Source organism: Ctenocephalides felis, unplaced genomic scaffold, assembly GCF_003426905.1.
Source record: "Ctenocephalides felis isolate EL2017-DRISC unplaced genomic scaffold, ASM342690v1 CF-g0.4_SCAFFOLD_01170, whole genome shotgun sequence".
Lineage (NCBI taxonomy): Eukaryota > Metazoa > Arthropoda > Insecta > Siphonaptera > Pulicidae > Ctenocephalides > Ctenocephalides felis.
In genome coordinates this window covers 37,868,516-37,884,999 of record NW_020537324.1, presented here as the reverse complement: position 1 = coordinate 37,884,999, position 16,484 = coordinate 37,868,516, and the positions used below count along the sequence as shown (strand labels likewise).

General features: G+C 30.9%; 2 protein-coding genes across 2 annotated transcripts; both read right to left on the bottom strand.

The window, feature by feature from the left end:
* Window positions 1–3,940: 3,940 nt before the first annotated feature.
* On the bottom strand, window positions 3,941–7,762 carry LOC113368066 (odorant receptor 67c-like). Its single transcript, XM_026609630.1, has 4 exons — window positions 7,745–7,762; window positions 4,285–4,398; window positions 4,059–4,214; window positions 3,941–3,994 (listed from the first exon to the last, which is right to left on the bottom strand). The coding sequence occupies exons 2-4, from the start codon at window positions 4,372–4,374 to the stop codon at window positions 3,941–3,943; spliced, it is 300 nt and encodes a 99-aa protein (XP_026465415.1). The 5' UTR covers window positions 4,375–4,398; window positions 7,745–7,762.
* Window positions 7,763–8,374: 612 nt separating this feature from the next.
* LOC113367197 (odorant receptor Or1-like) lies at window positions 8,375–14,928 on the bottom strand. The gene is made up of 5 exons (XM_026608825.1): window positions 14,888–14,928; window positions 14,690–14,824; window positions 11,169–11,412; window positions 8,515–8,688; window positions 8,375–8,395 (listed from the first exon to the last, which is right to left on the bottom strand). Exons 1-5 carry the CDS (start codon window positions 14,926–14,928, stop codon window positions 8,375–8,377), a joined length of 615 nt encoding a protein of 204 aa, XP_026464610.1.
* Window positions 14,929–16,484: the final 1,556 nt, after the last annotated feature.

Genomic DNA, 16,484 nt, shown 5'->3' with positions numbered 1-16,484 from the left:
ATTTGAATTAATCAATAAAAATTTTTGAAACCTGACGAACAGTATTTTCATCCAAGGCTGTGATCAACTCTAATAATAGTGAACTAATCAGTTTTAAATTTTTACATTTAGTTAAAAACTAAAAAATGGTTAAGAAGAAACTGTTCAAACAATTCTTCTACAAAACCAATAAACACAATTTCCAATAAACCCTCTCTGGCATGTGTAACTTCTAGGTCACATTCCAATTTCTAGATATTTTCTCAAATAACTTTTTTGCGAGATAATTAGTTAGTATAATTTGAAATAAATTAGTATTTCTTAAAACTATATTTATAATTTTTTAGGAAAGCAAAAAATCTTTATTAATTATGAAGAAATAGTTTGACCGTTTATGATGCGACATTTAACGTTAATAAAAATTAGAATTGATTTTAAAAAATTGATACTTGAAAAAATGGCTTGAGCGTCCTTTGCCAAAAATAAATAAACTAGCTGTAAGTGGAATTCTGTCTTAAGGCAATTAAGGCATCGTGCCTTAAGGCAAATTGCTGGAACTTCCCGTACCAAAAATTATTATTTTTTTAAAAACGATTAACATTTTTGAAGAAAATTTTGCTTTGAAAAAATAAGATTTTTGAGAAACTATAAATTGGACAAAAAATTACTTTTTTTTGAAAAAAAAATTTTTTTTTTAAAAAAAATTTTTTTAATTTTTTTTTTTTTTTTAAAAAAAAATTTTTTTCCTTTATTTTGACATATTGTGCAAGATCTGAACTTTTTTTTCAAAGCAATCGTACTGCTTTAACTGCATAGAGACAAAATATAAAGCGCGTAAGCCCCGCGTCGCTGTCTAACGCATAAGCATTGGTACGGAACCCATAGGAATGTTAACAAAATGTATGCTTATTGTTAAAATCTCTATAAAATATCTGATAATTTGATGTGCATATGTCTAATGATCATTTTTGACCGCCAAATGGCTCATTTTTTTACTTTTTCTTCCGTATCTCCGAAACCGCTAGACCTACCTCCATAAAAATTTTATCGATTCTTCCTCTTATCAATACAAGTGAAATGTTTTTTGAATTATTAAAATCGGACGCTCCGTTCTCTTAAAAACTGAGTTACCGTTTTCGGCACTTTTTGCCCCGTATCTTAGGAACGGCTAGACCTGCCTTCGCCAAAAACCAATCAGCACGTCTCCTTATCAATGCGAATCGAATGTTTTTTGAATTATTCAAATCGGTTGATTCGTGTTCCCGAAATCGTCGACGAAAATTTGTATCCGCACATACATACACACACGTACATATATACACACACACATACTCACACAATATCTGATCGATTCTTCATCTTGTCAATGCAAGTGTTTTTTGAATTATTCAAATCGGACGCTCCGTTCTCTTAAAAACTGAGTTACCGTTTTCGGCACTTTTTGCCCCGTATCTTCGGAACGGCTAGACCTGCCTTCGCCAAAAACTAATCAACACGTATCCTTATCAATACGAATCGAATGTTTTTTCGAATCGAATCAATACGAACCGAATTATTCAAATCGGTTGATCCGTGTTCCCGAAATCGTCGACGAAAATTTGTATCCGCACATACATACACACACATACACACACACGCACACACACACATACTTCCATTTTTTCTAAAAAGGAGAACCCGCGCGTTGCTCGTCTCGGATTTTGATGAAACTTGGCACAATGGTAGATTTGATGCCCAAACTGACTGTGGTAAAATATTAGAGGCCTATGAAAAGCGGTTTAATTATAAAGATTAATTAAAGTTTGCATTGTAGCAGCGCGCGTCATGCATAGCTTGCGATGTTTTTCCTTATCAACAGCGGATTGGCCAAATGGCTATCGTCGTGGAATACTAATTTTTGCTCCGGGGTTCAATTCCCGATTCAGATATTTTTTTTTAATTTTTTTTATTTGATATTTATAATTTCACGTGTAAATAATATCAAAATTTATTTGATTTTTCAATTAATTTTATATTTTTCGCTAAATATTCTATAATAAAGTCCTCCGTAATACCGGTAAATTTTTATTTTGATATTACTTATGAAACTTACGATCATATAAATGCTAAGTAATTCCTGAAACATTATAAAAGTAATTTTTGGTCCAATTTATAGTTTCTCAAAAATCTTATTTTTTTGAAGTAAATTTTTTTCAAAAATATTAATCGTTTAAAAAAAAAAAATAGTACGGGAAGTTTCAGCAATTTGCCTTAAGGCACGATGCCTTAACCCTCCGTCGGTCGCCGTGGTCTGGTCAGACTGTGTCGATCAATGAAAAAATCAGGACGAAAAAATGTACAGAAGGATAATTATAAGGATATTAACTTTTTTATACTTCGAACGGTCGGAAAGGTCTGTCTAGACCACCCATACGTTTTGTATGAAATATACGCTTTTTGATATATATGAACCAGTATTTTGTCTTTTTTCATGGTATTTTCTATTCAAACTACGTTGTTTATATTCTTTGATATGTGTTCTAACATGAATGATAGTATTTTCATGACGAGAGTTCCTTGAAAACCAACCAAACTAATTGGTAATTGCAAACACTAAAAATCGGATGAGTAATGCACATATTCATTTCAAATGCGCCGAAAAAGAATAAATATTGTTTTTCATTGATTTAAAACAGAAAAATTAACAAAAAAAGCAACGATTTTTTTCATATTTCTTGATTTTTTTATATAATCGTTAATACATAAGACACCAAAAACTCATTTATCCCATATAAATGCATGTAAAATGAATAGTGGTCCATCCAGACCTTTCCGACCGTTCGAAGGTGAAAAAATATCCGACCGACGGAGGGTTAATTGCCTTAAGACAGAATTCCACTTACAGCTAGTTAAATATTTGAAATTGGTGCAGACATTTTGAAGAAAATGGCGAAAGGTCATACTTTCTACAATTATGTGTTAAATAGTTTGTAATAACCTGAAATGTAAAACAATATAAATTTAACTAATATTTTGTAAAGATACAACACCTTGAAAACGTATGCCCACTATACTAGTGATCACACGATATGCGTTACCTGCAATTGACAATTTTTGGTGCGGTCCCAGCGAATAAAACACGATTTTCGACACAGTTTTCAAGGTGTTGAAGTTCTTTCTAACTTCTAAAAAAGTTTGTTTTTGCCAAAAAATTCAAAGTTCTAATTTACTGGTTATTCGTCATTTCAATAGTTCTAAATTTAACGTAAACCAAAATTTGACCTATTATCGTCGTTTTTTTGATCAACTTTTAGTAAAGATCGAGCGGCCAGTTGTTGATAATTTTGGCTTGAACAATTTTAATAAAATTTTGTACAGAAATTGAGTTCATTGCTTGAACACATATCTTAAAATAATAATAAAATTTTAGAATCTGGGCTACGTTCCTAAAACATCCTAACTTTATACATTATAAACACGTGTTTGTTTATAGTTAGTTATATATAGTTTATAGTTTATTATCCTATACAACTAGAGTTATATAGTGTTATACCGCATAGCTAATCATATAGTGATATTGTATGCTTGGCAAATTAATGTCAAATGAATAATTTGTAGTAAGTAGTTTTATATTTACATATATTGATCTCTTACTAGGTTATATTGATTATTTACACATATTGTAAAATTTATCCAAGTTGCCTCAATGCAAAAGGCATCCTTATTCGACTCTTAAGTCCAAGGTTTAATTCAAGGATTTTAATATAGCTAAAACTTTTGTATCCACTGACTTTGGAATTTTCATTTAAGACACAAATCCACAAACCAGTAGTTATTTTTTGTAATATTTTTTTTAACCAAACTTAACATTCTAGTAGTTAATTAATTTTATTATACAGAATTTATATCTTATATTTAGTGCATATTTTCAACATGAGTATTTTATCTATGTGTTTGTTATTAATTTCATCCGGATTTTCTTCTATTTGGAGTTTTGATTCATAACAGTGAAAAAGGAATAAGATGCTTTAACAATCTGAAAATTAATGTCATTATCGGTGAATTTTTAAGCTTCAATAAGAAGGCTATTTCTGGCTTACCGTGACATATGTTTGAAGGGATAGATCGATAAATGATCCTGCGGTCATTTTTATAGGACGAGAACATCGCAACATCATTAGACGCAGTGCATCACAGAATGTTGCCGAACAATTATACCAGTTGCACGCATATGCAGCTTCTGCCGTCTTCCAACTCTGTATTGAAAGATAATAGTTAATAGCCAGAGCTAAGCATATAAAACAAACATGTGCTATAAAAATTTACTTGTATCAATAGCTCATTTCCATTCCAGCAATATAAGAATAATTGCCATAGCATGCATCCTAAGTAAGACAATGTCGCAAACGCAGCCATTGGTGATTTATCACCTCCGGATTGCTAAATATAAATGCAAAGAAAGTAAGTAGTTTAGCATCTATCTTCTACATATATAAAAATAAGTCGGGTTTTCCTTCCTGACGAAATAACTCCAGAACGCACGAACCGATTTCGACAATTTTGTATTCGTTGGAAAGGTCTCGGGCTCCGCAAGGTTTATAGCTAAGAAAATTAGTTGTGCATGGCATCGTGCCTTAATGCAAGCTGCTGGAACTCCCGCACCGTAATTAAAAATTCGAGTAATAAAAATAATCAATAACTGTTTTAAATAATTTCAAATAGATTATCTTCTATATATATAAAAATAAGTCGGGTTTTCCTTCCTGACGATATAACTCCAGAACGCACAAAAGGATTTCGTTTCGTTTATAGCTAAGAAAATTAGTTGAAAATTTGCGAATTAATTATGGATTCACTTTCATTTACTTAGAGAAGTTCAACTAAAAAATACTTCATCTTTGTAATCGAAATAAATTCATTACTGTTGTATAATAAAATTAAATTTTTCCTTTTCAAATTTAAAACAAACAAAAAATTTCTTCATCTTTCTCACGAAACCATCTGGTGGCGAAACGGAGTTCGTCGGGTTTGCTAGTTACTTATTAAAAACTTCAAATTATTTGAAACACATTTATCACAGTTTTCGGAACGTGTGATTAGTTTGAACCATACTTTCAACAACAATAATCTCAATAATTTCTGTGAAGAATAAAATTGTGATTTTAAAAAATTTATTAACTTTCCGTTGAGTAGTTATAGTAATGGGCCGAAAATGTATGTATGTGTGTGTTTTGTATGTCCGCATTTTTTCGTCCACGTTTTCGGGCGCGCGGATCAACCGATTTGAAATGTTCAAAAAACATTCGATTCCTATTGATAGGGAGATGTGCTGATTAGTTTTTGGCAAAGGCAGGTCCAGCAGTTACGCAGATACGATACGAAAAGAGTGCAGAAAATACAAAACGTTTTTGAGAGAACGGAGTATCCGATTTGAATGATCTAATAAACATTGAATTTGTAATGATTGGGAGAAGAGATGATTAGTTTTCGGCAAAGGCAGGTCCTGCCTTTTCGAAGAAGATACAGAGCTAAATGTGCAAAAAATCGCAGTTTTGAGAGAACTGAGCGTCCGATTTGAATGATTCAAAGAATTTTCTGCTTGTTTTAACAAAATAATTGCTTTTGAAATAAAAAAAATGTTTCCATTTTTTTATTTTTTTTTCAAAATTCCTGCCTTTTCGAAGATACAGAGCTAAATGTGCAAAAAATCGCAGTCTTTGAGAGAACTGAGCGTCCGATTTGAATGATTCAAAGAATTTTCTGCTTGTTTTAACAAAATAATTGCTTTTGAAATAAAAAAAATGTTTCCATTTTTTTATTTTTTTTTTCAAATTTGTTTTTTTTTGTATATCGAAAATAATTCAAATCTTAATTTTATTTTGACTAAAGTTCTAAAACTTATATACTTTAAATTAATAGTTTTAACTTTGCAACTCAGTTTATATAATTCTTATAAATATTAGACAATGTTACAATATTTATAATAATCTATTTGAAAACATTTAATATTTCTCGAACATATCGTTACGGCACGGGAAGTACCAGCAATTTGCCTTAAGGCAGATGCTATACACCACTAGTTAACTTCCCGAAGGAGAAGTTTATGTTTTCATAAAAAAAAACGATTCGCTAATTTTATGTTTTCTCGACTTTTCAAGCCATTCTGAATCGAATGAGACCAAATTTGGAAAAAGTATGTGTGTGTATATGCGTATGTGAACAGATTTTTTGCCGTAAATCGATTTTCATCAAAAAACGGCCGGACCGATTTCAAAAATTTACAAACCATTCGATGTATCTCGATGAGGACTAATGTTTCTCAGTTTTGTGCGACAAGCAGCCGAGCCGTTTCTTTATAAATCGCAGAAAAGTGACAAATTTTTAGACCACGTTTTAGCCCGCATTTCTGAATCGATTTTGAAAATTCAAAAACTGTTCGAAAGATATTGGTTGGGAATCGTGTTGATTAGTTTTTAATAAAGATCGGCTAGGCCGTTTTCTTGTAATAAAGTTAAAAAAAAGACGATTCTTATGATTTTTTTTTCGCGGTAGGTACCATAGTCTTGTATACCATACTAAAATATTACGGCCCTACGACAAGTCGGTCAATTTTAAAAAATCTTCAAATTTGCAAAAATTAGTATCGATTTTTGGCATATGTCAAATTTAGACCTTTGATCGACGTTTTCTCAAAAGCCTGAACCGATTTCAAAAGTTAAAAGCCATTTGATGTTTCTCAATGAGGATTATCGTGAGTCGATCTGCCTAGCCGTTTCTCTGTAATTTGAAAAAAAAGTGTTAAACTTTTTGTCTACGCTCATACTATCGAATCGATTTTAAAAAATCAAAAACTGTTCGAAATATATTAGTTGGGAATGATAATGATGTGATATGAGTTTAAGGTGAAAATCTACAGAGTCGTTTTCTTGTAATTAACTGTTGGAAAAAAATTGAGCCGGTTTTCATGGAGCTTTTTTTGGCGATATATATTATGGTCTTATAGAACTTACTGAAATATTATGGTCTTACGACAAATAGTTTAATTTTAAAAATTCATCACAGTTTTTCGTTCCTATAGCTATAAAAGTATTATGAGCCTTGTAGGGCTAAACCATTAAAGTCCTACGGAAACTGGTTCAATTATAAATATTGATTTTTGAAAATTTTCTTTTAGAAAATACTCCGAGTAAACGTGTTGGTTCGTTTTCAATTATGTGTAATAAATCCATTCGGAATAATTTTAATCACTCATAAATTAATTTATTTTTTTTGATTGAGTCGATTATTTACACATATCGGGATGTTCATGTAACTTGCCTCAAGGCAAAATATCAATACCAACTAGTTTAATCTTATTTTTATCTTGTTAAATTCTTTTTGCGTACAAAAATACATTTTAACTTTTTTGTTTGTTATGAATAACATACTGTAAATAGCACTTCGTCAATTTTTTTTCAATATCTTTTACAGTGCGACAAACAGAGAGTCAACTAGTGGTGCATGGCAACGTGCCGTAAGGAAAATTACTGAAACTTCCGTACCGTAATTAAATATTTGAGCAATGAAAATAATCAATAATTGTTTTCAATAAATTCAAATAGATTATTTATTATGAATACATACTGTCTATTGAAATGTATTAGTCAGAAGCTTACACGGCGAATGAAAATAATCAATAATAATAATTATTGTTTTATTCGGCGCGTTGGATTTTTTATTATGACTAATGAATATACTTATATACAAGATATAAATAAACTTTGGTTTTTAATAAATATTTCCATACTTAAATACAGAATTTGTCGAGACGCGCGAAAACGACGAGCCTTATGCTTGCTCGTCGCTCTTGCAAAGCGACTTTATATGGGTGTTCTTGTACGGCAGCGCGCGTACAAGCCTAAGTTTTTCCAACTTTTCTCCCAAAGTTTCACTTAGATTTGAATGAATTTTTGAATAATAGAAGAAAAATGTATAGGCTTTCGAATGATGCTAATATATAAGTAGTCCAAAGAGCCGCACTGGTAGAAAATGGAAAATGAAAAATATATATAAAATTTTTTCACATTATTTGTTATGAACAGCATAAGCAAGATCAGTATAAATAGAATGACGTTAACATTTTTTTGATATCTCTCATATTTCCGACAAAAAATGAGTTTGAAAAAAGGGGCCACTTTCACATGTTTTCACTGATATCTTGGCCAAATAATGAGCTACGGATTTGAAATTTAGTATTTCGAATTTTCTCGAAAATACCTATAAAATGGCATCAAAATTATTTAAATACCAGTGTGGGGCTAATTCTGTATGAAAACACGCCCATACCTTGTGTAAGTGTTTATTAAATTGGACGACTAGCGTATTTTTTAAAAAATCGAAGTTGGACAACAGTATGTTGAATCTAATATGTTTTTTTTTAATTCGTATTATAATTTGCCTAAAAATATTAATCACGCATTCCTATTAATATAATATTAGGATATTAATATCCTAATATCTTTAATTAAGCTCGATGTAATTTGTGATACCACCCATACAATTCTGAAAGTAACTCACCATTGCCAGTTGATAGAGAGATGCGCAGAGGATGAGCGCACTGACTGAAAATTGTGCAAATGCCACAGGACCTATGCATCGTTGCAAAATTCTTGCTTTTTCATAAATTTCTTCGTGATATATAATGCATTCTCGAAGTTCTTTATATAAACGTCTTTCCATATTACTTTTTAACTATATCATAATATAATATAAAGTATTTATTATTATAGAAATGAAAAAATATGCATATAAATTAGATTCTAAAAGAGAAAATATATCGTATAGAATTAAAATATGTGAACCTAGTAAACTAGCAATGTGACTGTTAAATGTGCAGTGGCATGTATCATCAGAAGGTGCAACATAGTTCGGGCAATTACGCATTCAAAGTTACAAAATTGCTTACAATACAATTATCAGTATTCTCAAAAGTCTTCATCGTTTCGGTGCGAGCTAAAAAATAGGCATAAGGTCAAAGGTAAGAAAATGATTTTTTTGCGATTTTTAGCCAAATGGTCAGTTTCTCACAAAATTACCCCAAACAAAATTGTGAAGCAAAAAATTATCTACAAACAAATTATCATTTTTTTTTCTAAGATTTACCGTTTTAAATCACTTAAAAGTACGTTTAAATGCCACCTACGAGGTAGTGTGCGCTTTTTTACGTGGTTTCCTCAGTAGGCATATTTCACGGCTGTTTAGTTCGTTTCAGAACGATTGCAATATAATATTTGTGAATTTGGGTTTTGGGGAAAAAAGCAGCTAAATTTATTCATCGGAGTCACAATTTTAAATTTTTTTTACTTTCTCTTTTTTCTTCTCATTCTTTTCGTTCTTCTTGCTCCGTCGGCAAAAAATATATTAATTCCATAATTTGCGAGCGAAAGGGTTAATAGACCATTACTTATTTTCTTCTTGATGATTTTGAATATTGTGAAGGTAAAACACATTTATGATTTCTAAAACGAACAGGTTGACAGGTAAAATAGTGATTGATAAACAGGTAAGTACCAGTCAATATTTGTGAATTTGGGTTTTTGGGAAAAAAGCAGCTAAATTTATTCATCGGAGTCACAATTTTAAATTTTTTTACTTTCTCTTTTTCTTCTCATTCTTTTCGTTCTTCTTGCTCCGTCGGCAAAAAATATATTAATTCCATAATTTGCGAGCGGAAGGGTTAATATAGACCATTACTTATTTTCTTCTTGATGATTTTGAATATTGTGAAGGTAAAAACACATTTATGATTTCTAAAACGAACAGGTTGACAGGTAAAATAGTGGATTGATAAACAGTAAGTACCAGTCGACCCGTTTCAGTATCAGTAGTAAATTGGTAGGCAGGTAATTGATGGACAGGTGAATTGTTAAACAAGTAAATTGGAGGATAGATTCGTGAACAGGTTGAAATGTATATTAGGGGATAGGTATATTGATATACAGATAATTTGATGGATAGGTAACTGACAGATAAATAGATAGATAGACAGATAAATAGGCAGATGATCTGGTAGACAAGTGTATTGGTAGATAGGTCAACTGGTGGACAGGTAAATTGGAGGTTATGTAAAATTGTGTACAGTACAACTGGTAGATAGACGAATGTAGACAAATAAACAGGTTGGCAGGTTAATTAGTAGGCAGTAGAACGAGATGATATGTAAATCGGTGAACAGAATAATTGGTAGACATACGAGGTATATGTATAGTATATATATGAAAAGGTAAATTGGTGGACAGGTAAAATGATGTGCTGATAACATGTTGATAAGTAAATTGATAGACAGATAAATGTGTTTTTTACCTTCACAATATTCAAACATCAATAATAAAATAAATAATGATCTATATTAACCCTTTTCACTCGAAAATTCCAGAATTAATATATTTTTGCAAATTATTGGACAGCTGAATTGGTAGACAGATAACAGTTGACAGGTATATTGGTAGACAGATAAACCGATAGAAAGTTAAATTGATGGACAGGTAAACTGATAGGCAGGTAAACAGATAAGCAAGTAGATAGATAGATAGAAACGTAGACAGAAGAACAGGTAGACAGGTCAATTGGTACATAGGTAAACTGGTGGTCAGGTGAATTGGATGATTTTTATATAAATACAGGTATATATACAAATAACGAGACAGATGAACAGGTTGACAAGTAAATTGGTAGACATGGCAACGGGTTGACAGTAAATTGGTAGGCCGGTGAAATTGCTTAAAATACAATGGTAGATTAATAATCAGGTTGATAGACAAATGGTTTAAACAGGTAAATTGTTGAACAGGTTAATTGGTAGACATATACAACGGGTTGACAGGTAAATTGGTGCACAGGTAAACTGGTTGATAGGTAAAATAGTGTATTGATAAACAGGTTGATAGGTAAATTGTCGAAAAGCAAAGTAATAGATAAATTGGTAGATATGTTAATTAGTGAACAGGCAAATTGTAGGTCATCTGGTGTTCACGTGAATTGAAAGATATGTAAAAGAAAAACCGGACAACTGGTGGATAGACAAATAACAAGACAGATAACAGGTTGACAGGTGATTTGGTAGACAAGTGAAACAGGTCGACAGGTAAATTGGTAGGTAAAATTGTAGAAATTATCTGTACGAACGTGCTGAGGCAATATATCATTTTCATGTATAAATTTACATTGATTACCTTCTGATAATCATATTGTTCACCAATATGTTCTAGTGTAGAAAGAGTATTGTATGTTTGTTGATCTTTTGCAATTTTTTGCAGCCTGTTTGCTAGTAATTCTAGTTCGCACGTGGAAAGAGCCATTAAGTTTCCTGCCAGTGAGTCCAGACACGTATTGCTACATGCTGCTAGTTCTATAGCAAACACTTGATGAAAATAGAATAACTCGTAAGCTGGAGATAATGTTTGGTCGATTGGATACCTGTAATATTTTGATATTTGATTTTTTTTTAATTTCGTTTTTTTTAATTTTGAAAAACATTGGAAATTTGTAATTTTTTGAAAAAGCATTTCTTCACACGGTCGACACAAGTAAAATTTTTATTTGAATCATTCTAGCCGGATAATCCGTTTTTCTCAAAAACTTTATGATCATTTTTGCACCCTTTGCAACCATTCAAATTAAAAAAAAAACTACATTTTATGAAAATTAGATTTTTTTCGATAATTTTTGAAGCAATATTTTCAATTTTTTTAAAACAGGTAAATATTCTGAATACGATACGGAATTTACATCAATTTGCTTGTACAGATTTTTATTAGATCCAACTGACGAATGAGATTTATATATATATATATATATATAATATATATATATATATATATATAAAATGGTTAGGACAGGGTACAAAGGTCCGTTTGTCTTTGAGCAATTATATTTTGTAAACTAAATTAATTATATCACTATAAACAACTATTTAAACATGTTCGGTAAAACTCCCAGCTCATCATTGTACAAACGTGTTTTTTTGTCTGTTCTAAAAATTGTAATCTACGTGTATATACTTGGCACCGCGATGGTGGAAATTGGCAAACCTGATATGACCTGATTTTTTGACGATTTTTTTGCTGTCGATTGGTGCAAACTAAAATTTTTTTGCTCTTTCCGTTCTCGAGATAAATGGGTGGGGCCAAATTCGGTGCTAACTATATATATAGTCAGCACCGACCCCTTTAAAATGCAAAAAAATTAAAATTTCTTTTTACTATCGTTATCAGTGATTTTTTTGCTGTCGAATGATGCAATTAATTTTTGGAAAAGTTTTGCCCATCATAGATTTTCACGCATAGGAAATTCCCAAATTTGCCAATTTAAAAAAATTGACAATTTTGAAAATGCCCAATTTTTTTGCTCGCTTACTTAAATATAAACAAAAAAAAAATTTTAAAAAAATTTATTTTTTCACCCCTTTTCAGAGGGGTTGCCAATTTTTTGGGGTGTCCACAGGTCACTTTTTCAAATTTAAAAATTGTTTCGGAATCTGTGATTTTTTGCTCTGCGATACAAAAAAGAAAAATTAAAAAAAATAAGTTTAATTTTGATTTTTTTCCTAGTATGAAAACGAATTGCAATCCGCTTAAATATGCTTATTTTTTTTCCCAACAAAATCATCAACAATACCTTTACAAAAATATGTGCTCTACAGGAATTAATAGTTTCATCACAACATTTTATATAAATTTGTTAAAATGTAACAGGAATTGCGGTGCAATATATAGCCGTCTCACTCGCTCAATTGCGTATAGCTTTCTCCTCGCTCATCATCGAGAGACCCAGTGCGTAGAGCCTCTCTACGCCGTAGAGTCTCTCGGCGGCGGTGGCCAAAGACGCATTATTTATTTACATATAAAACAAACAAAAAATTTAAAAAATTTATTTTTTCACCCCTTTTCAGAGGGGTTGCCAATTTTTTGGGGTCACTTTTTCAAAAATTTAAAAATTGTTTCGGAATCTGTGATTTTTTTGCTCTGCGATACAAAAAAGAAAAATTAAAAAAAATAAGTTTTAATTTTGATTTTTTTCCTAGTATGAAAACGAATTGCAATCCGCTTTAAATATGCTTATTTTTTTTCCAACAAAATCATCAACAATACCTTTACAAAAATATGTGCTCTACAGGAATTAATAGTTTCATACAATTTTTATATAAATTGTTAAAATGTAACAGGAATTGCGGTGCATATATATAGCCGTCTCACTCGCTCAATTGCGTATAGCTTTCTCACTCGCTCATCATCGAGAGACCCAGTGCGTAGAGACTCTCTACGCCGTAGAGTCTCTCGGCGGCGGGTGGCCAAAGACGCATTATTTATTTACTGAAATTACTGAAATATTGTGACTAATTGATTCATTAAGTCTGTTTTGGGGTAAGTAAATAAATTGAAAAGCATCGTATACTACGTAGTACTTATGGACGCAAACTATTCGTTTTTATGCTACGATCAAAATCAAAATTAAAATTTATTTTTTTGAATTTTTTCTTTTTTGTATCGCAGAGCAAAAAAATCACAGATTCCGAAACAATTTTTAAAATTTTGAAAAAGTGACCTGTGGACACCCAAAAAAATTGGCAACCTCTCTGAAAAGGGGTGAAAAAATGAATTTTTTGAAAAATTTTTTTTTGTTTTATATTTAAGTAAGCGAGCAAAAAAATTGGGCATTTTCAAATTTGTCAATTTTTTTAAATTGGCAAAAATGGGAATTTTCTTATGCGTGAAAATGTATGATGGGTAAAACTTTTCCAAAAATTAATTGCACCATTCGACAGCAAAAAAATCACTGATAACGATAATAAAAAGAAATTTTAATTTTTTTGCATTTTTAAAGGGGTCGGTGCTGACTATATATATAGTTAGCACCGAATTTGGCCCCACCCATTTATCTCGAGAACGGAAAGAGCAAAAAAATTTTAGTTTGCACCAATCGACAGCAAAAAAATCGTCAAAAAATCAGGTCATATCAGTTTTGCCAATTTCCACCATCGCGGTGCCAAGTATATACACGTAGTAATCTAGTCTATTAACCCCGCATGAGGGGTAAATTGGGATGTCTAGGGGTTGAATATTTATTGAATAGGGGGAATTATATATTGAAAATATCCATTGTTTTACTTCCATTTTAAAGGGATTTTACAAAATAATAGCTACATTATATAACAAATCAAAAATAAAAATTAATATTTTTTCTTACAGAAATAACACTGAATAACTTTTATCCGGTATTTGCTCATCAGCAGAGTTGTAATAACTATTTATTTGAATATTATTAGGACTATTTATCTAATTTTATCTATTTAGACTATTTATGCTAATTTATTATATTTATCTGTTGTAAAACTGCTTTACTTAACATGAGTTATAGCAATCGCAAAAAATCGAAAATGAAAATTTTAAAGGTTTCAGAATATTTTAGCATATCTTAAAAAAGTAGATGTATTCGTGTGTGTGTGTAAGTATGTATGTGCGAATACAATTTTTCGTCGACACGGATGAACAGATTTGAATGATTCGAAAAACATCGGTTGTACATTTGTTTCCCCTACTTTCTAGTAATGTTGTTGAAAATTCTTAACTTCACTGGTTTTTGAGATGACGGTGATGAACCTTTTTACCCGCGGACATTTAAGTCCTGCTCTACCCTATATATATATATATATATATATATATATATATAAAAGTAAGATCTGAATCCTGCTTACCATGCCGGTAAGGGTAACGTTCTCCTATTTCCAACCGTGTTATGCTCCATTACTGGAACTAAGGCCCATCCAATTACGCAAAATAAGGCTAATACAAAAAAGACTAATGCATTAATCATACTATTCCGCTCGTTTCTGGAACAAACAACTAATTTAATATTCAACATAATTAAAACAAGTAATATATTCGGCTATTACCTTTTGATTATTTTAATATCTGAATCTGTGTGTCCTTCCATTTTTCGTTTTCGAGCATAGTTTATTAGTTCGTCCATATCAGAACTTCGATAGATGCATACAAAATATTTGAAACTGTGCGTGACATTGGTCAGCAACAAGAATAATGATCCTGTCATTTCATCCACGTTTCCTAAGTTTACAATAGCATTAGCTCCTTGTATGATCACGTAAAATCCTGTTGAAATTTTATATAAATCCGATACTAGTATTACTAAGAATAATTATTTGTATACCTAATATAAACATATATGCTATAAAAGTCCATAATGAATATACTACATTGTACCAAACGCCCCGATCCTTTTGTGGCCAGCACCCAGTTACCCATAAATATTTTCTGGTTATATGAATTGCATAATTATATTTTATAATACTGTTTGTCATTCTTGATATTATAACGTAATATATTATGAAATACTAAAATGTTTATAATTTTATACAACGGTGAAGTCAAAATAGAAGTAACAAAACTTTTGGAAAAACTGTCTACATTTTAACAAAAAACTATAGATCAATCAGTATCATAAGCTATAATTATGATAACTAATAATAAAAGTTTGAGGGTATAAATTAAGTCATATAAAATTTAAATTACTTTATATCGAGTCAGTAATCACGTAAGTTAGAAGCAATCAGGTTTAAAAGTTTTTATTAGAGACTTCAGGTATTTTACTGATATATATATATATATATATATATATATATATCTTATATATAAAATTCTTCTGTAACAATGTAAGTTTCATTAATCCTCTTAAACTATAATTCGGATTTTCATGAATCTTCCTGAAGTTTGTTCGGGAAAATTTTTAGAATGTTTTGATTCATAGAAATATAGTTAGTATGTAGAAATGTATGGAAAAAATTACAAAAAACCGCTTATCATTGTTTGACCTTTAAAATATTTAAGGCATGGTTTTACATTAAAAAGAAATGACAACTGTCATTTGCCAAACATTTCTATTCACTTATAGGCTAAGGCAATATTAAAATATAATAAATTCATGATTAAAAATAAAGAAAATGTAATGTCTACATTATTGTGGTCGAAAAGCAGCTGAGATGTGCCATAATTAAAATAATTTAAGATGCAAATAATATAACATGCGTCGGACAGTCTGCGCATGCGACTGACGCGCACGGCGAATCGTGTTCTCAACGTGTACGTGGTTTGCTTTTGCTTGCAATAATTTTGTCTGCGCACTTTGCGAACAGATTCGCCGTACGAATTCGTGCAAAGGGGACGAGCCATAAGTGATTGCGCTCAAAAATATTCAATTTGCGGTCGTTTTGCCTTACTATACTAAGTCATAATACAAAAAAATTACTTATTCAAAAAATTATTTAGAAGTTTCATTGTGTCAAAAATTCATATGGTTGGCATTTTGTACGGAATATTTACTCAATGGAACGCTTTGGGTCTGAACTTTTTTTTACTGTTTTCCAATTCGTTTGGCATTTTGGAATTACGCTCATCTTACTCTCAAGATCAAAAGTGAAAACAGTTTAGACTCCTTTGCACTACCCGGGGGGATTCCATTTCTTTTCAGTGGTG

What these genes read in the sequence shown, in the direction of transcription:
- LOC113368066 (XM_026609630.1), bottom strand. Translation starts at nt 4,374, where the DNA reads ATGGCTGCGTTTGCGACATTGTCTTACTTAGGATGCATGCTATGGCAA. An exon ending in GAAATGAGCTATTGATACAA is followed by an intron (nt 4,215 to 4,284) that starts GTAAATTTTTAT and finishes CTTTCAATACAG; the next exon opens with AGTTGGAAGACGGCAGAAGC. An exon ending in CCCTTCAAACATATGTCACG is followed by an intron (nt 3,995 to 4,058) that starts GTAAGCCAGAAA and finishes ATTAATTTTCAG; the next exon opens with ATTGTTAAAGCATCTTATTC.
- LOC113367197 (XM_026608825.1), bottom strand. Translation starts at nt 14,928, where the DNA reads ATGGAAGGACACACAGATTCAGATATTAAAATAATCAAAAG. An exon ending in GATATTAAAATAATCAAAAG is followed by an intron (nt 14,825 to 14,887) that starts GTAATAGCCGAA and finishes TGTTTGTTCCAG; the next exon opens with AAACGAGCGGAATAGTATGA. An exon ending in CTCTCTATCAACTGGCAATG is followed by an intron (nt 8,396 to 8,514) that starts GTGAGTTACTTT and finishes TAATATTTTTAG; the next exon opens with GCAAATTATAATACGAATTA.